Source organism: Ambystoma mexicanum, chromosome 6q, assembly GCF_040938575.1.
Source record: "Ambystoma mexicanum isolate Mex_15411 chromosome 6q, UKY_AmexF1_1, whole genome shotgun sequence".
NCBI lineage: Eukaryota > Metazoa > Chordata > Amphibia > Caudata > Ambystomatidae > Ambystoma > Ambystoma mexicanum.
Genome location: NC_090937.1, coordinates 303,662,252 through 303,686,059, shown reverse-complemented (window position 1 = coordinate 303,686,059; position 23,808 = coordinate 303,662,252). Strand labels below are relative to the sequence as shown.

Here is a 23,808-nt window from a genome sequence, read left to right as displayed (position 1 = left end):
AGACATTCTGAGGCTGGCATCCAGGGCAGACCCTGAACAGCATTCCAGGCGTCGAGCTTCCCTTCACCTGGGCCAAGTCCGAGATGGGCCTGAGAAACTTATGGAATCCTCCAAAAGCGTGGCTCGATGAAATCTTCACCATTGAGGGGCGTAGACAAATCCGACACGGGTCCCCGTTGATCGGATGAAGAAACGGTGGAGCTTGAGGCTCTTTTGACCGAAAAAAAGCGAAATTTTTTGAGAAAAAACGTGAAAAATAGCACTAACGCTCGAGAGCAATAGCACGAGGATCCCAACACTTGAACGTGCGGTAAAAATCTGAAGATGGCTGCCAGAGGCGGGGCTTAGGTAGAGGGCAGTCATTGGCTGTGGTCAGTATGACGCAGAGATCAGTGATTGGTTACTACTACGAAAGACAGATCAAAAACGAAACTGATACTGATTTTTTTCTTTACCGAGGATTCCCAGCCTGACGACGGGGAATATTCATGAGCATGTGAATCCATGCCAGACCCCATGCTGGAGAACCCTTCGACAACAGCGTCGATGGCGCCGATCCATGCGTCAAAGGGATCTTAGACGACAGCGTCAAAGATGGTGCCTTCTTACCCGATGGCCCGTGGCACTCTCAGGTGGACTCTTTCGCCAGGTGCAGCGACTCGAGGCATTTCGATTTTTTGGGTTTTTCACCCGGGGTATCACCCTCAGCTGTCTTCGAGGGGGTCAAGGCCGCTTTCTCGAAGACGCTTAGCATTTTCTTCCTGAATTCCTCCCACTCAGCCTGAGAGCTGTGTTTTGTGGGGCAGGAGACCCTTTCTGGGGAAACAGAAGATGACGAGGAAGGGGATCTTCGACGTCTCTTCTTTGAGTGTCTCGATCTCGACGAATGGTGGGAGCTACCTCGAGATCTAGAATGGGAATGCATTCGACGGCGAGGAGACGAATGCCTCGACTCAGCCGAAGAAACTTTCGAGGAGTTTTTGACTGACTTACCTCTCTCGAGCTTCCCCTTGCGCTCCTTCAAGGCTTTCGCCGTCATGGACATGCAGTCCTCACACTCCGAACAATGGTGCTCGACTCCCAAGCACCACAAGCAGATCCTGTGTGGATCTGTTATCGACATTTTCTTACCGCAGTCTCGACATTTTTTGAAGCCGGACCGCAGCGTTGTCTGTTCCGATGAAGAAGCCATCGAGAACGAGTTGGTATTTTCGAGTAAATATAGAAGGTTTATCTGACTGAACTGAGCAACAATATTCCGAGGCCCCACGAAGCATGGAAAAACGGAACTGAGCAACAGACGCCTCGGGTGGCTATTTACGGGCATGGTGACGTCGGCGCCGATACGGTGGCTGTGGAGGGACATCGACTCGGCGGACGTCGACGCGCTGCGCCCTCTACAGAGAAAAAATTTCCGAGGCCAGCAAGCTGGAGACGAATTATCCAAGACAAGGAATACGTCGGAGGACACAATCCCTTCGAAATATAAATGCAATGTTTGATCAAGAGCTCTGCATTAAGGCGACCAGATTGCTGGGTGGAAAAAAACAACCTGAGGGACCGCGACGCGTGAGGGATTTTGGGTGCACTACACGTCACGTTAGGGATAGTGTTATAGGCCCACCCATGTCGACATCCCCTTTCGATCCTCGAAAGACCAGATGCAATACTCTGCAGTTACCACTGGATGTCAGACTATATGGACAGCATGTAATTCTAAGCACATTAACAAGCTTCAGAAGCAGAATTACCGGCCTTGATAAGAGCCTTTAAATTATAAGAGCTTAAAAGAGCACAACGTCTAAAGCTTGGAAATTCTACAGTGGGGTAGGTTGGGAGGGCGATGAGGAATATGTGGGAGGAACATCCAGTCAAACGAACATAACCAGGGGTAAGTAACTTATTCTTCGAATGGCTTGTGTCCTCCCACGTATTCCTTATCTTTTGATAGACTCCCAAAGCAGTATTAGGTTCTTTTGAAGGAGGGAGTAAGAATTGGGAGTTACCATTTGTCCAGAATGGAGCATAGAATTGTCTTCCCAAACCTTCCTTCATTGTTAGAAGTGTCTAAACAATAATGTTTTGTGAATGTGTGGAAACTGGACCAGGCAGCTGCCTCGCAGAAGTCCTTTATCGGAACTCCCCTCTGAAGGGCAGAGGAGGTTGCCATGCCCTTAATATAATGAGTCCTTAAACCTTCTAGGGGATCTTTCCCAGCTAGCCTGAAGCACTCCGAATAAAAAGCCAGTTTGATCAATCTGGACAGTCTCTGTTTGGTAACTGACAGACCTAGTTTGTGTCCTGTATAACCAATGAAGAGTTGGTCGTGCTATCGCAACTTTGCCATCCTTGAAATATAAAAGCTTAGAGCTCTCCTCGGATCGAGTCTATGGAATCTTTCCTCTTTCGTGCCAGAATGAGGTGGAGGATAGAAGGCTGGAAGCACAATTTTCTGTGCTAAATGGTAATCCGACACAATATTAGGTAGAAAAGAGGGTTTGACCTTAAAGACAACCTTATCCTTGTAAAAAGTGGTAAACTGAGGTTTACAGGGTAATGCCTGCAACTCACTCATTCTGCGGGCTGATGTTATCGCTAACAAAATAGTATTTTAAGTTAAGAGCCTTAAATGGCAGGTACTGAGTGGCTCGAAAGAAACATACGCAAAAAACTTTAAAATCAAGTTAAGGTCCCAAGTTGGTATTTGGAATGGTGTAAGAGGAAACATTTGTGAGCTCTTTAAGAATTTGAATTATAAAGGGTATTTTTAAGTACGATACCTCTTCCGAGGTGCGCTTGAATATGAAAAGCACTAGATAACGCTTGATTGTTCCAATCTGGAGCCCAAGAATTGCCAAATGCAGCAGAAAAGATAACACTGTAGGTGTATCGCACTGAAAAGGGTCCACATCCTTTTCCCTACACTAGCTGCAGAACTTGTTCCAACGGCAGCGGAATAAGTATTTTGCTGCTGGCCTTCTGGCCGAAAGCAAAATCTTCACTACATCATCCGGGAGGTCCCACTCCTTGTACCTCAGCCTCTCAGAAACCATGCGTGAAGGCTGAGTGACTTGACCTCTGTCTGGGACCCCCGACCCTCCTCTCGCGAGAGATGGTCCTCTCTTTCTGGAAGACATATTGGAGGGCAGATGGACAAGTCCAGAAGGTCCGGGTACCACGTCCTCCTGGCCCAATCCGGAGCAATTAGGATCATGGATTTCCCAAACTTTCTCAACCTCCTGATCACGTGAGGAATGACGGGGACTGGAGGAAATGTGTACATGAGTGGAAACTCCCAGTCCACTGCAGAGTGGCAGTGACCCTACGCCTCCTCTCTTGTTGAAGCAGTATATGACCACTGTGTTGTCCGTCATTATCAGGACATTCCTTCCCCATACAGAGTGCAGAAAGGCCTTACGCGCTAGTTAGATTGCCGTCAGCTCTAAAAGGTTGATGTGTAGTCTGGACTCTGATGGAGACCAACGATTGCTGATTGTCAGATTGTTGGCGTGGGCCCCCCCATCCCGTGAGTGAGATGTCCGTCACTAATGTTAGCTCTGGCCATGGTTGTCAAAAAGGTTCTCCTTTCAGAATGTTGTCCTCACAGGCCCACCACAAAAGGTCCTGTGAGACTCTGCTCAGAATTTGAAGGTGGTCCGATATCCTGCCTGAGAATTAGGACCACTTTGTTCTGAGAGCCCATTGAAGGGATCTCATTCTCAGGCGATCCTCTGGCACCCGAAAAATGCAGGATGCCATTGAGTCCAAGCTACCTCAAAAAGTCAAAGGCCGGAAGACGCGGGGCACTCTGAAATTTGGCGACCATCTACAAAATGTCTTGAGTCCTCACCTCGGATGAGGCTTTTCTCAAGGATGCCACCAGGAATGCTCCAATAAATTAGAGTCTCTGAGATGGTATCAGATGAGAAGACTTGTAATTGAAGGAGAAGCCCAGTCTGTGGAGGGAGTGGCAGGTAATACTGAGATGTTTTGGGCCTGTTCGGGTGAACATGCCCTGATCAGCCAATCGTCCAGGTATGGATAGATGTGAATTCCCCCCCACCCCCCAAAACCCCCTCCTGAGACTTGCTGCCACCATTGCCATTAACTTGGTGAAATCCCTTGGGGCGGAGGTCAGCCTGAATGGCAATACTCGAAACTGATAATGAGAACCGCCAATGGCGATCCACAGGTATTTCCTGTGCTTGCGATGGATTGGCACATGAAAGCATCCTGAAGGTCCAACGATGGCATCCAATCCTTGATCTGGAGGGCCTGAAGGATCTGAGAAGTGTGACCATTTTAAACCTGTCCTTCCTGAGGAACTTGTTCAATTCTCGCAAGTCCAAGATAGGTCTCAGTCCTCTGACCTTCTTGGGGATTAGGAAATAGGGAGAATACCATCATCTGTTCCTCTCCATCACAGGTACTGGTTCTATAACACCTTTCTCTAGCAGGGTCAACATTTCCTGCAACAGGAATGGATCTGGAACATATAGCTAATAGTTTACGGGTGGATGATCCTGAGGTCTTTTTATAAAGGAGAGGCAGTAACCCTGGGCTATTGTTTCCAGTGCCCATGCATCCGAAGTAATAACTCGCCATTCTTTCAGATGCTGTGATAGTCTGCCTCCCACTGGGGTGACGTGATTCAAGACCTCAGAGTGGTTTTGAGGCGGCTGAAGCAGCGGCTGATGGTAAAGACGCTGCTGCTTGGGTGGGCTTTGCACCTCTCCCTCATCCACCACGAGGGAATCTTCTCTGTCCTCTTTGACCAGCCTGTTCTCTCGCTCTTCCATCCAACTGAGTAGTAGTGAAAAGACCTACCCCAACAAGATGATCCGCTGGGTTCAAATGGCTGTGCCTACCCGACTGCAGCACTTAAGGACTTGGCTGCCGCCTTTGAGGTCTGCAGCTTTTCAAGGCTTTCATCAGCCTTATTTACATATAGATGGGAGCCGTCAAAGGACATGTTAAGGAATCTTGATTGTACATCAGGTGCAAATCCTGACATCCTCAATCAGGCAAATCTGCGTATGACAGTGCTTGCCGCCATGGCCCTGCTGATGCGGTCAGCAGTGTCCAGACCTAATTGCAGAGACTCACATATGGCCCGCTTTCAGGTTCATGAAGTCGGCTCTTTCCTCACCCTCAGGGATGTGATCAACCGCCATTGCTATGCAGTCCCAAAGGGTGAATGTGAACTTTGCATGGGCACATGCGGGATTAGCAGACTTTAAAGCCATGCTGCTGGCAGAAGACTTTTCTTTGTCCGAGAATCAATGCATTTGTCATCCCTATCAGGGGGTTGGGTTGGGTTGGATACGTAGCTTGTTTGGAGGCAGATGTAGCTGCTTGTACTGCTAGGCTTTCCGAAGTTGGATGTATTGACAGGCAGCTAAGGTCGCTACTAGATAGCCTATATTTATTTGTCCTATTTTTGTTTACTGCTGGGCTGGACTCTGGAGCTTCCCAGTTTGCTGCAACCCTTTTTGCAGTGCCACATGGAATGGTAAAGGAGGACCATATTGAGGACCTTTGTCCAATATGTCAGTCAGGCCGTCTTGTTCAAAAGCAGGAACTAGACTACTCCATCCCAAGAATTCCACCACTCTGGACATTAGGCTTCTGTAAGGTGTATTTGCATGATCAGCTGGGTCTGGTTTCCCAAAATCTAGTTCTGCGAAGGCGTCTAGCCCACTAGCTGTTTGTAGGGTTTCATGTAGTTCCTTAACCCTGGTCTCTTCTGAAATGAAATATTCAGGTATTTTTTTGAATACTTGGAATATCAAATTGGAGACCACATGGAGGGGTATCATCTGAGGTTTCATAGCCCTCGTATATTGATGTTAAGGATCTAAAGAAGTCCTTTTTAAGGTAGAGGTTTACAAACCTTTTCCTGGCTTTTTTGTGGTAAAGGAGTCGAAAAATGAACAATCAGCATCAATGTTTTATGCATCAGCGTCAATGGGGTCAACGGTTTGACTTTGGTCTTGTACTTCGTCCGGTCATGCTTTCGTGTGAAGGCGCCCCCTCAGGCCTGGACCCGGTGACAGAGCAACGCCCCTCGGGAAGTTTGCCAGTACCAGAACGTTGCGGCCCCTCAGCCCAGGGCACGGAAGGACCGTTAGACCCCTCTGTCCTTAGACCGGTGGCTTGTGGAGCCTCGGGCCTGTGACTGGTAAGAGGATCTGTACTCTGGGGGAAGGGCGGGTCTTCACAGGAAAGGAATAACTCCTGCAGGGTGCTTTGTTGAATAGGGTACTTAACTTAGGCCTCGACTTCCTGCATACGTACTTTCAATTTTACAGGGCTAATCTCCAGAAAAGCTCCCTCCACCTGGCGAAACGATTCTTCAATGACTGTGGGGTGAGAGCGTTGCATGGGGAACTACATTTCTAGCCGTGATCCTCACTGAGGCACTGGCGGCAGGGAGCATGCAGATCCGACACCGGGAACAACCTGTCACAGGAAGGGCACTGACTAAAACCCACCTGGACTGGCATGTGCCGGGGAGGCGAGGTACCAGAGATCAGTGCAATTGAATAAAATCAAGAAAAATATGGAAACTAAGCCACGTGGGATTACGAGGGAAAAGGCCTCCACCACTAGCGCAGTGATGTAGGTCTGCTCCCAACGCCTTGGAAAAGAAGACTGAGGTGTGGCGCCAGAGGGCGGAGTCAGCTGAGCGCATGCTTCTGTTCCCACGCTACAACATGCATCTAAATCTAAAGGGGAAAGGTTTTTTTTGTGTGAAAAATGATCAGTTCCCATTCCTACCGAGGGAAACCAATGCAGTATGAAGGAAAGGGAACAGGACGTACAAGTAGATTTGCCTCGAGGTTTCATTTGCGCAGAGTGTATTTTAAGGCCTAATAAATCTTTTTATATATTTTGTACTTGCCTGTCGAACTGAATTTATTGGATTAGTTCTGTGTGGACTCTTAGTCCTAGACCACTCTCACAGCCCTTGCAGATCTCCTACCTTACCTTGATTGGGTTTGACTGGACTTCACTTCTTCCCTGCACCATAATAGTTTGGCCTACCAAAATCCAGCCCCAGGGATGATTTTGGAAATCCATTTTAACAGTCCTTATCGCTCTTGTACAAAGTGACCGGACATTACAAATGCGGCATAACACATGATCGACTATAGCGTAACAAGTAGTATCATAATGCGCTTGTTTAACAAACTGCTGTTAAATCCAAAAATTGAACCGGGTTGGGGTAAGTAAATCTAAATTTCGATAAAATTAAAATGAAAAACGGTTGAAGAAACTCCCTTAAAAACAAAAAAGGTAATTCTAAAATGGCCACCGGTGATTGAGGACCTGTTCTCCACACTGCTCTGGGCCGAGAAAGCATGCCGTGTGCACCCATAGTTCAGGGTCTGGCAATAGAACACCACAGAGATTAAGGAACGGGGTAGCAGACTCATGTCAGGTGATAAGGAGTGTGCCCCCCCTACCCCTAGAAGGAAAGCCAGTGGCCTGCAGGCCGCAGAGGAGCAGAAGAGTGGCGCCAGCAAAGGGCAGTCGTGCACGGCATGGACACTGAAGCCAGCTAAGAAGAGGCGAGTGCAGCAGCGATTCCGGACCTGGCTGTGGAGTGGAATCGATGATGTGGGGAACCTGGTGGCGCTGGAACGAGCGCAGAAGGAAGATCTCGGTGAAGGTAGGCCCCTCCCTATGAGGGCAGAACTGATCAGAAGATAGATCGGAGAAAACTCCCTGCGGGAGTCCAGCTGGGAGAAGGGCAGAGGACACAGATCAGATGCCCCGGTGGTGCGGGAAAGCAGTACATTGCCGGTAGCAGGCCCCGGGGTTGGGTGGACAGATAAGACCCCAGCGAGGGAAAGTGAAAGGAGGGACCAGAGAATGGTGTTGACCCTTGAGGAGGTACACAGAGGTGCGAGAGAGCGGCTAAGCCCCAAGTGAGGCAGGTCGGTGGTGACCCTGGAGGAAGCCTAATGGAGTGCGTGAGAGTGGCAAGAGCCCCAGTGAAGCAGCATTGAGTTAAGAAGGCCTAAAGAGGCCTGGGAGCATGGCGGGTCTCGGGTAAAAGTGAAGACAAGGCATTGTGGAAAGCGAGTACAAAGGGATCGCTGTATAAACTATATAAACAGTATATGAGTTTTGGAAGCTGGAAAGCGGGGGGGGGAGCCTGCATGGGAATAGGCTGCTGGTCCCCGACACAGGTGATCTAGGAGCACACATTGGTGTGGGGGTGCCACCGAGATACCAGGACCTAAAGGGAAGTGTACACCAGTCAGAAGGAGGCACCCCTCAGTTGTCTAGGAAGGACAACTGGAGCGCTATTTGAGACAGGGAGGATTCTTCCGTTGGCTGAGAAAAGGGACGTTGAAGAGAAGAAAGGGGACTCTCAAGAGAGTGCAGATATGGCTTTCAGTAAGGAAGACCTTAGGAAATGCCTCATTGACATGAAGGGGAAAATAAAACACTTTTCAGGAGCAGTTTACATCATTACGGGAGGAACTGAGAATCTCCCTCACCGAAGTCCAAGGGGAAGTGAAGACCTGGAGAACCGGTCGCGCCAGCCCAATATCCGGGGTGTAAGGTCTAACCGAGTCAATACAGGCTGCAGATATAAAAAACACTATCCAATAATGCTTTGGGAATCTACTGATGGATACTCAGCCAGAAGATATTGGGATCGATCGAGGGCACAGAGTGGGGCCCATCAGAAGGGAGCCGGGAGCAAGGCTGAGACATGTCCTGGTCGCCCTCACCTCTTATGGCTTGAAAGAGAACATTTTGCAGGAAGTGAAGGGGACGATAGAGTAAATGGGGCAAAGGTGCAGCTGTTCCAGGTCCTAGCCTTGGTAACCTTGCAAAAATCAAGAGACTTGGGCCAGGTGACTCAGGCCCTCATCGCAAAGCAAATTCCGTAAAAGTGGCCATTCCCGTTTGGCTTACTCTTTAGCCTGGATGCAGAGCAACATTGCATCAAAACAAGTACAGAGGGCCTGACACTGTTGAACTTAGATGAGGAAGATGGTCACAAAGAAACTATCTAGGCCCTCGTCCAAGGCAAGGGTATAGAAGGCAGTGTCTTTCCCACTGTCGTCCAAGACAGTGGGAATGGACTAAGGTGCAGGGGAGGATGGGAGGTAGGGGGGGGGGGGCAAGATTGAAAGGTCTACTGAGGAGAGGGCAGGGGGAAGTGTGGAGGGGGGGCTTGCAGAAGGATAAAGACAGAGTTAAGTAAAGGAGGGGGGTGTGTGTGCATAAGGAACAAGTTAATTACCTGTAACTATTGTACTCCAGCATGGATTCAAATGCTCATGAATATTCCCAGTCAGGCCAGGAATCCTTGGTAAAAGAAAGTTTCACTTTCACTTACATGTCTGGGTCATACTGCCTCACCCAATGACTGTCCTCTCCCTAAGATTCTCCCCAAGATCCTCTTCTGGCAGCCATCTTCAGATTTGGTAGCACGTAAAGTGTCAGTATGACCAAGAAGAGCCGCAGAGGGGCAGGAGGGAGGGTTTGCAAATGAATCCATACCAGACCATTGGTGGAGAACAATAGTTACAGGTAAGTTACTTGTTCCTTCTCCAGCATGGGGTCTAGCATGGATTCGCATGCTCATGAATAAAGAATACATAGCAGTACAACATTACACAACCACTGGAGGTTGCAAGACTCAACAGAAGCAAATACTCTTACATCTGGAACAGGCTCACCTTAAAGCGAACAGGTTGCGTAGCACTGCTTGGCCGACCCTAGAATCCTCTCTGGAATCCCCGTCGATGCAGTAGAATCTTGTGAAGGTGTGTTGGACCTCCACGTAGCAGCCCTGCAGATATCCAGCAGGGGCACGCCAGACAGGAACGCAGTTGTCGCAGCCATCGCTCTGGTTGATTGGGCGGCTCTCGTGATGGCTGGGCAGCGGTCGGTTCCCCAAACCAATGGCAATGTGTGATGCAGCCGGACAACCACCTGGAGATGGAAGCTTTGGACAAGGCATTCCCATGGCTCACATGACCAAAGTTCACGAACAGTTGAGATGTCTTCCGAAAACTATTTGTGCGTGCCACGTAGAACTTCAGAGCACGTCCAGCGAGAGAAAAGACCTCTCAGCCGGTGACAAAGGTTTCGGAAAGAACACAGGAAACACCAAATGCTTGTTGAGATGGAATTCCGACTGAACCTTTGGAATGAAGGAGGGGTGCGTCGCAGCACCACCCTGGTAGGACAGAGCCTGGATCTGATCTCACCCACCATCATGGCACAGAAGATGGCAACAAGGAAAGCCGTTTTCCATGAGAGGAACTTGAGAGAGGCCCGATGCATAGGCTCGAAGGGGGCCCCCCCAGGAGTCTCGTCAGCACCACATTGAGTTCCCACGCCGGGGCAGGAGCCTTCACTGTTGGGAACAATTGAAACAATCCTTTGAGGAACTCCTTGGCGAGACAATGGGACTAAATTGAAGATCGTCCGGGAGACCTGCTGTAGCGGACACTGCCAAATGCACCTTGATGGACATGCGCCAGCCCCGCCTTGGCCAAGAACAACAAGCATGGAAGAATCTGTGGGACCGTGACCCTCTGGGACTGGCACCACGTAGCAACACGCCGACTCCTGTGCCCACAGCATTTAAAAGTCAACGACGCTATGGCAAGGACCTCCCTGCAGTCCCCAGGCAACTCGTATCCTCCAAATTCTAGGGCAGCAGGAGCCAAGCCCTCAGAATCAGCTATCCTGGTTGTGGGGCAGGATTACGCTTCCTTCTCTGGGGAGCAGATCCGCAACCACCGACTGCTTGACCGGAGTCGCCGGTGACAGGCTGAGAAGGTCTGGGTATCCAATCAGCCTCGGCCACTCCGAGGCAATGAGTATCATCATGCATCGGCACCGTTAGAGTTGATTGAAAACTTGCAGCAGGAGAGGCAACGAAGGAACGCGTATAGGAACAGGCCTTCCCACAGGAAGGACAATACGTCCCCCATGCTCCTCCAAAAAAATGTAGAATAGCTCACAAGAGCAAAACTAGATGGATGACAGAGGGGCTTAGGCAGAGGGCAGTCATTGGTTGGGGGCAGTATGACCCAGAGTTCAGTGGTTGGTTTAGAGGAGAAATACATTTTTTAAGTGAAACTGAAACAGTTTTCTCTTTTACAGAGGATTCCCTGCCTGACTATGGGGAATATTCATGAGCATGAGAACCCATGCCAGACCCCATGCTGAAGAACATGCACTTCCACGCCTCAATATGCAGAGTGAGATGACCCCCGACATGAGAGCAGTGGTTCCCAACGAATACCTCATTGCTTTTTATTCATCCAAGGCCGGGGTGGGGGAAGGGGACCAAAATAGCCCTAGTAGCGTGCTGCTGTTGCCGGCGGTGTGCACTTGGGAGACCTTTCAAGTTGGTGAGTTTATCTCTCCTGGAAGCCACGAAAACCTATGAAAGACAGAGGCTTATGATCAGACCTTCTCTGGCTCTGGAGAAAGGATTTCAACCCCGGCTTGTTCAAGTCAGCCAAAGTCTTGGCGGTATGGATCGACGTCTTCTTTTTAGTGAGTGTCAACTGTCGACGAGAGGAAAAATTTTAACTATCAAAGGGGAGGTCCAGAATTCACTCCTGGACATCAGCAGAGAACCTGATGGCATGCAACAGGTTGCTATCCTCATCTGTACCCCCACACACATACCCACGCTGGCCGTGTCAATATGTGAGACAGCCGACTCCATCAAGTCTTGGGCCACCGTTCAGGCGGCCTCCACGAGGCCCACCTTGAACGAAGCTTGCGGCTCCAGCAGGAGATCATGAAAAAAAGTCACTGATTTCCCTCCACAGCTACTGATTAGTGGCTGAAAGAAGTGTGTCCATGTTTGCTTGGCGAAGGTGGAGCCTGGCGTTCAAATAGACCTTTCTCCTAAAGGATTTGAGCATTTTGTCCTCCTTGGATATGCAGCTAGTCGACAAGGACCCGGAGGGCTTAGAATATAAAGAGGCCGCCAGCACCAACAAGTGAGGCTGCGGGTGTGCCAAGAGGAGCACCTAGTCTTTCTCCATCTGCCTGAAAGACCATCGAGCCTCTTATTCAGCTGCGAGTTGACTCTGGGCTTCTCCTAGACTTTTAAAACTAAAAGGATGTCTTTCTGTAACGGTATCCCGACCTGCTGGCCGATTAAAGAGCTGAGACCTCAGTCAGCACACCCGGCGCCTGATGAGTCTGCTGCAGTTGAGGGGGACCCAACTATTTGGCCAACCCCTGAAGCCGATCATATAAGGCCTTGAATGAGACAGAGGCTTGGACTTCATCTGCGTCGTCAGTGTCATCCTGAACATGGTAGGAAACATCATCCCACTGATCGTCCAGGGGCACCACCTGAAACGGCAAAACCTGGGTTAGAGGCGGCGACATGGGGGCAAAGTGGATGGGACTGAGAACAGCAGGGGCGATCTCGGAGGAAGCATATGTAAGGCCAATCAAGTAGCCCACCATCTGTTGCGATTTCATGAGCAATAGAAAGTGCTCCAAAAAGCAATCCTTGTACGTTGCCGGGCTTGTGCTGAGGTCCCAGCCCTCAGAAGCACTGTGGGCATGTGGATGATCAGGATCCTCCGAGGCACAAAATGGTCTGAAGGCACCGCTCCCCCCCACCCCCCCACCCCCGGGGATCTGAAGAGGGTAACCACACGGCTGACTAGCAAACTGGTACCCATGGGGAGACCAATCAACCCAAGCCTGCCTGCCCCAGACAGGGGTGGGGCTAATGCCCGTTAGGGAGAATTCTCAAAAATGTGCCAATTCCGCTCTACTTTAGAGACCCTCCGCGCTTTAGCTGAACTTTGGGACTTTGTACTTTAATTCACATTTGTTTTCTGTGTTTGTTGTCTTTGGTTATGGAGTCTAACCAACTCCATAGGCATCAACTTTTACAATTGTGTCAAACAGCACCCTCAATGCAGTGACACAGGGAAGCCTTTCAGGCTTTCCCAAAGTTTAAAAACCTTCTCTTGGATAAACTACTGTTTCCCAGAGTAAGTAAAGCGAAATTGACTTTACTAGTCGTTTACATTTCTAGACCCAGCACACCCTATCTTACAATAGAGTGCTGGGGGGAGGTGTAGGGGGGGTTACTTAATATCCCCTATGTTTAGTTACTCATGTAACAGTCATATGTTACCCTTTTGTCTCAGAATGGCTGGTGGCAGTGGTTTTACAACAAACTACCATTTTTCCTGACTGCAAACTATTCGTAGCTCCGGTAACGTTAAATCGCGGGAGCCATGTTTTTCAAGATGGCGTCTGATCCTCCTTTGTTTAAACAGGTCCCGGTCTTTCTTTTTTTGCCATTTCTTTGTGGAAAGGTCCTTCTAGAGTTTTTCTCTGGGCGCCAAACCAGGTTTGGTCTCTTTGTTAATTCACCTTTGGCGGGCTTCAGGAGTGAAGCCTGCCTCTGGCGCCCGAGTGTCTGGGGTGGGCAGGAAGTGAGGGAGGTGCCCGAAACTCACTGTGCTTAGTCGCCTAGGAGACCCAAATGCACTCTGTCGTGATTGGCTGGCTGGCTGACTGTCCGGCAAGGACAGCCACCTTGTTGGGTGAGTGACAGCTATGCTGGAATGAATGGGAGAAAACGGTTTAAAAAGCGAGTCTCTTGGCTTGTAAGGCAGAGCCAACCACTGGAACGAACAAACCGAAGAAGAGCTTGAAGAAGACAGCTGCTGCAACTTCTGTACCGTTGGTTTGCTCGGTGAAGCACTGCTGCAGGTCCGAATCGCCAAATTAATCTCGACAGAGAAGCCCTGCAAGGATGACTTCTCCCTGTGAGTTGGCGGGACCAATCAACTCGACACTAACCCACCTGGATACAATTCTCGGAGCTGGTTGTATTTTCCTCAAAGTGCTGCAGGAAACCGAATAACCAGGGAGAGAGACACCAGCTTGTGTGCTTGACAACAGCTACCGGAATTGAAGATTTGCCAGTTGCCAGCTTTTTGACCAGTCCCAGTGCAGGAGTCCCCCGACGTCCTCCCTCTTGTCCCCACGACTGAGGCCCAGGAACAGCGAGATCTGCAGGAACTGCCAGGAACAGAGGTTATCAGCTGCATCTTTTTCTTCATTTGAAAAGGTACTGTAAAATCAGCCAGTACTACTTCTCACGGTCAAAGTCCTTGAAACTTTCCCAACTCACAGGCCTTATCACCTTGTGACCAAACATATGATTCTTCTTGCTACAAACTATTCCTAAAAACATTTGCAGAGACTTTTTTCCGTTTATCTACGAGAACTGCTTTATCCTATCCAAGACTTTAGCTCATTGACTTTGGCCTAGCCTATTGAATTGACTCTTCTGGTGAACTCAAAGTACATGCACGGTCTAAGAATAATTTTGACCTTTCATGTTCTAATAATGTTTGCCTTTTACTCATCTTGAAAAGTATTCTGAAATCGTATTGAGGTATATTTGTGTATGATTATATTGCCTCCTTCTAATGGATATTTTATAACTGACAGATACATAAATTAATAAGTATTTATCAAAGAAACCTTGAGTTTAAGAGTTTACCTGAACACTTGTGATTGTAGACCTCTGTGTAACATCATTACTGCTCACATTCCCCCAGAGGGTACTGCATACAAACTTTGTCTAACACTGGTGGCAGGCGGTGAGGATAAATTGTACAATTGTTAGAATGAGAGTTCTGCTTTACTTTTGTTCTAGTCGTAACCTTCACAAGGTTAAGAAAAGCAATATTAACATGTCAGAAATGGATAACTTCAGACAGGAAGCCCTGATCATTTTAACAGTAGAGCAACTGAAAGAAATGTGCAAGGTCAGGCATCTCCTTGTTAAAGGAAAGAAAAATGAATTGATTGAAAGATTGTTGAATCATCAAAACCTGAATAGTAGGCCTGTCACACCTGCTATTTCCGAAAATGTGGAAAATGCTGATGAGGATGATAATGATTCAGAGTCTAACTCTAATATTGTTGAAGAGTCAGAAGAGTTAGAGTTGTCTCAGGATGTGAGCCCCTCTGCACCTCAACAAGCTCTTATGCCTCAACCTTTAGCCACAGGGACCCAACCAGGTCAAATTCTGAATCCAGAATGTGTCTCTCTTGAAAAGATGAGACTTGAGTTAGAGTTCAAAAGATTGCAACTCCAAGCTGAAAACAAAATGCATGATCTCAAACTAAGGGGAATGGAATTACAACATGCTCTTGAAATGAAGAATTTGTCTCTTGAAAATGTTTCTATCCCAGAGTCTTCTAGGTCTTCCAGTCCTGCGAGACCTTGCATGCCTAAGGAAGCTGTTAGTATGTAGGAGGTGAAGCTTGATATTTTGGATTGGTTTGGGTGCTTTTGAGTATAACTATGGCTTCAGGGTTTCACAGGGAATCAGTTGATTCCTTGGCTTTTGTCTAGGCTCCCCCAGGTTGCAACTGATGCTGTAATGGAGCTGGGAGATCTTGAAAGATTGGAGTATGAAAATGTAAAGCTAGCTTTACTAGCTAGATTTGGGAAAACTCCTTCCCAGTACCCTAAGAGGTTTACGACCCTCAAAAAGACTGATGGTACCCCTTGGGCTACCTGGGTGTGTGAATGTTTGAAAAACTTAGATGGTTGGGTTAAGGGTTACAGAGTGAACTCTTTTGAAGGAATGAGAAATCTGTTTTTATTGGAATCTATTTTTGATGCCTGCTCTCCTGAGCTGAGACAGCACTTGACTGACTCTAAAGAGATTGATCCCAAAAGGTTAGCAAGAGCAGCTGACTCATGGGTAGCCAACAGTGCCACTCCTAAGGATTCTGGGGCCACTCATAAAAAGGATCAGGGGAGGCAGCACAAAGATGAGAATAAAGATATTTCTAATTCCAACCAACCAGAAGAGGCCCCAAACCACAAAAGGGCAGATCCCATGAGAAACCTGGTAGGTCTAGTGAATCCTCTGGTGCCCAACCAGAGAGGGGTCAGCAGAAACCCCCATTCCAGAGAGCATTTGGTAAATGCTATGTCTGTGGGCCTGTAGGCCATCTGAAAGGAGATCCCAGATGCCAGGGTAAACCTGCAGGGGTCAGCACCGCCTCCTTAGCCTTCATCTCTGAGGGAGAAGTACACATGGCTAGTGCCCACTTTCACCTATTGGCTGAGGAACCCTTGGGTGTTCAAGCCAGTGTATCCTTAGTCCATGGGAATGGGTAAGAAGCAGGATATGGATGTGTATAACTCCATTCCAGGGAACTGCAAAGGGTATTATATAGACAAGTGTTCTTGTAAATGGCCAGGACACCCCTGCCATGAGAGACACTGAGGCCAGCAAGCAGAACAGTTGTGGATTAAAGCTTTTGCCGGCCTGAGGATGTTGCTAAGGCACCCAAAGGTCCAACTAGATTTGCTGGAGGCCCTGTCCAATTGGTTCCAATTCTACCAGCTCTCATTCAGTGTAACAATAGGACAGTGAGGATTCCTGTCAGTATTCAGAATGAGGTGCCTGGGAGAGTCCTGTTGGGGAATGACTTAAAGACTCTAGGAGTGGTGTGCAGTACCCCCAGACCTCCCAGTAAGCAGAAACAGAAACAAACCAAATTGGCTAGAGGGGCAACCTTAAGCAACCACTCTGAGCCTGTGGGACCTTCTAAAGAGACCCCCACTGTAAGCCCTTGTGTTAGTAAATTGACCTCTAACCAAGGCAAATCTGAGGCTAGATTAGTAGGGAAATGTGAGTCCCAAGCAAGCTCCATCATTGTCCATCCAGTTGTAAAGTCTCTGACCCAACCTGCTTCTGAGGAAGAGGTGGATAGACAAATTGGAACCCTCTCTAGGCCTGTGAGAACTGGTAATTCTCCAAGCTGGTGGAAAACCAGGAAAGATCAGTCTAAGGCTAAACACCTTAAGACTGTTGGATCTTCTACTGAAGACTCCAGTGTAAATCCTAGTGTTAGGAGGGAAACTTCTAAACCAGGTAAGGCCAGATCTCAGAGGATGTGGAAGCATGTACCTTGCTTGACCACAGCCCCTCCAACCAAGATACCTGAGACCCAACCTACTCTTGTGAGAGAGGCGGGGAGGTACCATGGAGGCCCCTCTAGGTCGAAGGGATTCCTTTCTAAGGGCCCCTTGAAAACGCCTATTATAGGTTCAGAGGTTGTCACAACTTCTAAGGGACTGGGCGAACATAAGGGCCCAAATCCAACCTTGACAGTTCCACCGCAGTCTTAGGAGGCACTGGGACCTCCAGCTGGAGACTGCGCCTGCCCTCTGGGGCCAAACCCAGCCTGGAAGGTGGTGCCCTGTGCTTGGCTGCCATTTCGGGGTTGCACGAAGGCAGCTGATGAGTGCTCGGGCCTCCAGCTGGAACGACCTAGCACGAGCCTCAGGGACCTCGGAGTGGACTTCGGAAGGTGTGCCACCCTCAGTCGAGTGACTGTAGTCCTCCGATGTTGGCCCTCGACCGGTAGGCACACAGCCCTTGGTACAGGCACTGGTAGTCCAAAAGCTCTAAGAAGACACCTCGGTCCTCTTTTTTGAGCCAGAGCCAGAAGGCCCCTCGCACCCTGGTGCGGCCTCAGAACTAGGAAGCCCCTCTGAAGCAGAAACGGTAGGGCTGCTGAGCACCTCTGCAGGTGCGCCAGTAACCCTGACTACCTCAGGCCTACCTATGGTAGAATAGCCTGAGGCGCACCTCCCAGACGATGACCGTGGAAAGTGATCACCTGGCTTGGGTGCTTAATTGAACAGGTGACTAACCTTTTTTGTGCGCAATGATTTGGAGACAAAGTCCTTCAAGTGTCCAGGTGTCAAAGTGTTGAAGATCTCCCTGCAGTTGGAAAGACGGTTCTTCAAAGAAGGCCGAGCGGGACCTAAGCACTACAAGCAAAGTGTGGGGGAGTTCCGACACCGGGAAGGAACAGTCACAAGAGGTGAACCCTGAGAAGCCTCATGCGACCGACATGCGCCAGGGAAGTCAAAGCACCGAAGGGAAGTAAGGGTAGATTAGAAAAATAGCACAGGGGAGCGTGCGAAGCTCGGAAAAAGAGGCCAGCGCAAGCTGCTAGTTCTGATACCGTCCGAGAGGAAAAAGGGATCAAGGTAATGCACCGTAAGGCGGGGCCTAGTGGGCATGCCTACGCCTGGGGCAGCACTGGCACACGGTATTCTCAATTTAAAGGGGAAACTCATTTTTACTGCCAAAAGGCTCCGGTACCGTCCCAGGCTGGGGGATGCCCATAAGGATGGAGGAAAGGGGACAGGGCTTACAAGTACTTCCTGTTACAGGAAGGGCACATTTTAAATGGAGTTCCCTCTATGGTAACGTGGAAAAGGAGCAGACAGAGTAAATGAAGAGGTGGGAAAGGAAAGAAAATGCATTTTCTAAGTATTGACAAAAACAGGTCCCCATCTCCCTACTGTACGATCGAAGTCTGAAGGCGAAGGCGGACAACAGCCATTGAGTTGTTCGATTTAGCAAAAGTTCACAGAATGCCAACAATTGTCCAAGAAGTTAGTCGTTGGATGCAAAGACATGTGGAACAGCAATTATTCCCGTCAGCACAAGCTCTGCATGAAAAAATCTGGGGGACCTCGACACATGAAGGATCCTGGGTACACGTCACGAAAGGGATAGTGCTACAAAACAATGGCGTACTCCGCAATTGCCACTAGATGTCGGACTATATGCACAGCATGTGATTCTAAGCTAATTCACAAGCATCACAAGTTTTCTTTTCAGATGTTTTTTCCAATAATATTGTTCTTAGATGCTTTTTTCTTTTGTATTAGGGTGAATCCGTTTTTTGATTAATCTGATAAGCCATTGCTATTTAAAAAAAAAAAAAAAAGTGTTTTCAATTAACAAAGACCCCATGCAACATTAGGTGTGGCATTTGGTTCCTGTGATGTTTTGTATATTCAAATCTAAATAAAGGAGGGTTGATTAATTGAACGTATTGGTTGATTTGCAACAATGCATACAATGTAGAGCTCAAATGAGACCACACCCAACAAAATCAACCACAACTTGCATACTTTAAGAGACCGGTAACTATATGGATGCAATCGCACAAAGTTGTTAGCCAAAGCCAACTATCATTTTCAACAAAATATGGCAATTAAAATACAAAAAAGAAGCAGACTATAAAAGACAATACATTGTATAGAGGTAACTAAGCTAGGAATGAACTATTTAAATATTGGCTAACTTCTCAATCAGAAACAGGATTTGCAACTTGGTCACTACTTGGCTTCTCACCCGATTCAGATCCTGAGATGGTGGGGTCAACTGGGTGACATCAGGCAGAGGTGCAGATAGCAGATTGTTCGGGTAATCCAAAAGATAGCATACCACACTGGTATGCCCACCCTTGGCAGCTTCTATCAGCATGGTTGAACCATCCTAAAACAAATTAGTAAGGGAAATAGAGATGACTAGAATATAATGCACATGAGGCAGTGAACAAATTCTGATCAGGCGGAGCCCTTGCATACACTTCACAAAAACTACCAATCCACATGAAGGCATGTATCCCAGGACAGAACATCTGCCTACATTTAGCTTTAACAACACCTGATTGGCGGTTTCTGAATGGCAAGTGAAAAAGAAAACCCAAATCAGAAATACACTTTGATACACCTGAATTCTGCACCAGCAAACTCATTTCATCCATGTATTTGCAAATGTCTTAAGGTAGACTTCCATCAGGTAGTCGATCAGGTTTTTAAAAGCAAATTAAATGTTTATTAAATTATAGAGTGTATTAAGCAAAGACAGGGCCCACAAAGTAATGGCATTAATTACCAAATATTGAACAATGAGTGCAAAGAAATATTTTAAAGTTAGCTAAACTTTGCCGAAGGTTTGTTCTACATTTCATGTCTGAGGCTTAAAGCGCCATGTCTGAATGTTATTTCCTGTTCAGTTGCCTGAGAGAGTGGGTGGTCGAGGTTCAAGCGTTCTTTACAGCTCTCAGGGTTGCAATGGGTAAATTGGATGGGGTTGTCTGGGGGAGGCCTGAAGAACTGTTGAACTGCAGGATCCATTTGTTTTTCAATGCTCCTTCTAAGTCTTACTCACATACTCGGTGATTCTCAAGGAACCCGTGGTGGCATTCATACTCTGTCATCTCCATGAAGCATCAGTGAGGTATGCTTCAGCATAATAGTTGCCCTCCTCTCAGTCACCTTTCTCAAAAAAATAACTACATCACTTTCACACTAGACGTTTCAGGGAAGGGCCAGGTATGAGACACAGACGCAGAGGACTCATGTTTTGTTTATAAACCTTTATTAACACAAAAGGTGGGGGGGTTAGAATATGCCTCAGTATCCCTACTCTAGGAGGTATTTTCCCTACCTCAACCAAAACTGAGGGTCTGTCCCATGTCAAGATGTCCAAACAGAAAGAGTACTGTGTCCAAAGTCCCTTTGTAGCACTCATATTCTAAAGTAATTCTAAAGTGTTAAGGGTAATGTCCTTGGTCTTGAAAGGTGCATACATGTTCAAAGAAAGATGTAATTCCAACACATTAAGTTCCTAACGGATAATGTTGACAGTTCTTGGGAATGGCTCCATTCCCCAGGTCTCCCTTCACCAACACAAAAGTTCAACTAAACAACAAAAGTTCTTCAAAGCCCCAGATGGCGTTGCAGTTCACGTTTAGGGAAATGTTCTCCCTTCCAAACGCCTAAGGGCATGAATCTTCCTTGGGGTGCTTTGGTTAACAAACAATTTAAATATAACCCAACTTGGATACAAGCCGCAGGTTTATGGGTTACCTGGTATTTCCCTGCCATGTTCTTCTCCACATTCACTGCGACTTAATTCGAAGACTTGGCTTGACTTGGTATATTCTCCTTCCAGGGCTTTTTGTGCAGTTCACCATTAAAAACTTGGTTCACAAACTTGAGACTTTGCCCAGTATGATATGCATTACTCACCGTAATAGCATTTCTGATGATTTTATCTGCTTAGATTTACATGCTGCGCATATAGTCCGACATCCAGTGGTAACCGCGGATTATTGCATCTTGTCTTTCGGGGACCGAAAAGGGACGTCGGCATAGGCGTGTCTAACACTATCCCTATTGTGACGTGTAGTGTACCCAAAATCCCACACATGCCGAGGTCCCTCCGATAGTATTTTTGTTGCCATGAGGCAGCCCAAGGCTATAGTGAGTGAGTGCATAAAGCAAGGAAGTAGTAAGGCGTCTATGTTCCTTCCACCCCGAGCGGGAAGGTAGGGAGGGCGCATGTTAATCTAAGCAGATACAATCATCAGAAATGATATTATGGTGAGTAATGCATGTCTTATGATGCTTGTTAATCTGCATAGAATCACATCCTATGCATAGACTAGCGAGCAGTACCCGGAGTTGGGTTGTGAGAAGGAACAGTAGAGAAAAGATGTCTTAGTACTGCTTGTCCCACTTGAGAATCAGACCTAGAATGAGTGTCTAGGCAATAAACGTGTGTACAGAACTCCAGGTTGCCGCTTTGCAAATGGATTTGAGGGTAACATTTGCAATGAATGCTATAGATGCCCCAGTGCCTCGAGTAGAATGTGCTCTAGGCTTGAAGGGCAGTTCTCTCTTAGCAAAAGTGTAACATAGCGTGATGCATCTGACAACCCACCTTGAGATAGAGGATATAGAGACAGGATCCCCCTTCTCTACCAGCTGCCACTGAAACGAAAAAAATGGTTTGTTTTCCTCTGTGGTTTAGTCCTTTCCAGGTAGAACATGACTGCCCTGCGCACATCCAGTGTGTGTAGGGTTCTCTCGGCCATTCTGGAAAAAGGTAGGTATTTCAATGGACTGGTTCACATGGAACTTCGATATGAACTTAGGCGCAAATCTGGGGTGCGTGCGCAGAACTACCTTATCCCTGTGGGCTGTAACAATGGGGTCTATAACAGAAAGTGCCTGTAGTTTGCTTACTCTTCTGCTAGAAGTGATAGCTACTAGGAAGGCCGATTTATAAGTCAGGTCCTTCAGACTTGCTTAATGCATAGGCTCAAAGGGAGCTCCCGTGCCTCTGGTCAAAACCACATTTAGGTCCCATCCAGGGGCTGGGTGAGAAATGGGAGGATAAATCCTCTTAACCCCTTCCATAAAGGCCTTAATCACTGGTATCTTCCACCATGACACCTTTTGTTGTGATGTGGTGTAGGCTGACAGAGCAGCCAGATGAACCTTCAGGGAATTGAAAACTAACCCAGTGTCCAACAGATGGGTTAGGTACAGCACAATGTGAGTGGATGAGCAATCGATGGGATTGACGCCCTTGGAATTGCACCAGATGACAAAGCTTTTCCATTTGCTGGCATAGCAATAACGTGTGTTCGGTTTCCTAGCTTCCCTCAGTATGTCCATGCACCACTGAGCGAGCTGTAGGTGTCCACATTCTATGACCTCAGGAGCCAAGCTGCTAAGTTCAGAGTTTGTGGGCATGGGTGTAGGTCTCCCCCATGTCCTGAGACAACATGTTGTATGGGCAGGGTAGTTTCACTGGTGGGGAGAGGGACATTACCATCAAGCGAGCATACCATGGTTGGCGGGCCTACATGGGTGCCACCAGTATCATGGTAACCGGTTCCTGGTGCATCTTGTGCACTATCTTGTTGAGAAGGGGAGTTGGGGGGGGGTGGAGGGGGGGGGTTTGCGTAGAGAAATTTCCCTGACCATGTTATCCAGAGTCCGTTCCCCTTGGATCGGTTCTGGGGGTACCTGGAGGCGTAGTCTTGGCATTAGGCGTTCTTCTGAGTAGCGACCAGGTCGATCTCTGGGAAGCACAATGTCTTCGTGTAGACAGCATTCGTATTTTTTGGGCAGAGGAAAATCTCTGCTGCACACGTCTGCCAGAAGATTGAGTTCCCCAGGAACATGTTGGGACAACAGAAACATGTTGTGTTTGAGAGCCCATATCCAAATGTTTTGGGACAGCTTGGATAGCAGTGGAGAGTGAGTGCCCCCTGTTTGTTCAGGTAATACATGGCTCTAGTGCTGTCCGTTAGAATCAGCACTGTCTTCCCTTGTAGGTGCACCTGAAAGGCCTTTAAAGCCTTGAACACTGCTAATAGCTCCAGTAAGTTTATATGGCTGGACGCTACTTGAGGGGACCACACTCTGTACGCTGTCTGCTGAAGCAGGTGTGCCCCCCCCCCACCCCGTGAGAGATGCGTCTGTCGTGAGAGTGGCTTCCACTGAAGGGGTGGTGAAGGTGTTCCCCTTTAAGAGGTTTTCTCTTGACCACCATTGCAGAGAGAGAACGAGGGCTGGTGAGACAACTACCAGATCTTCCCATTGTCCGCTGGCCTGACACCACTGGCTGTTGAGCCACTATTGCATGGGACGCATGCGCAGCCGCGTGTGCAGAACCAAGTATATGCACAACGCCATCATTCCTAGCAAGCGCATGGCTTTGTGCACCGTCACCTACCGAATGGCCACATATTGAGGGATCTGAAAAAGCATGTTCTGAACCCTCTCGGAGGGGAAGACGAGACCTTCTTCCTTCCGAATTAGAGCTCCCAGAAATTGTTTTGTTTTACTGGGGACTAGACTGGATTTCTTTCCGTTGATTGAGAAACCCAGACTGAAGAGAAGATCTACTGTTTTTTCGGTGTTCAAAAAACATGCGTCGAATAAGTCCCCCGTGATGAGCCAGTCGTCGAGGTATGGGTAAACTGGGACAGATAGTCTGCGCAGGTGTGCTACAGCCACTCCCAGGACTTTGGTAAATGCCCTTGGCGCCAAGGCGATGCTGAAGGGGAGTACCTTGAATTGGTAATACCTGCCCTCTTATCATGAACCTTAGATATTTCCTGTGCGCT

At 48.1% G+C, this 23,808-nt stretch overlaps 1 protein-coding gene across 17 annotated transcripts in view; it reads right to left on the bottom strand.

Moving 5' to 3' along the window:
• ANKRD17 (ankyrin repeat domain 17) overlaps positions 1 to 23,808 on the bottom strand; it is a 2,430,147-nt gene that overhangs the window by 1,589,420 nt on the left and 816,919 nt on the right. For all 17 annotated transcript variants that reach the window (XM_069630806.1, XM_069630790.1, XM_069630801.1 and 14 more), the window contains exon 13: positions 19,230 to 19,373. In XM_069630806.1, the coding sequence (XP_069486907.1) occupies positions 19,230 to 19,373 (144 nt within the window). The remainder of the gene's footprint in view (positions 1 to 19,229; positions 19,374 to 23,808) is intronic.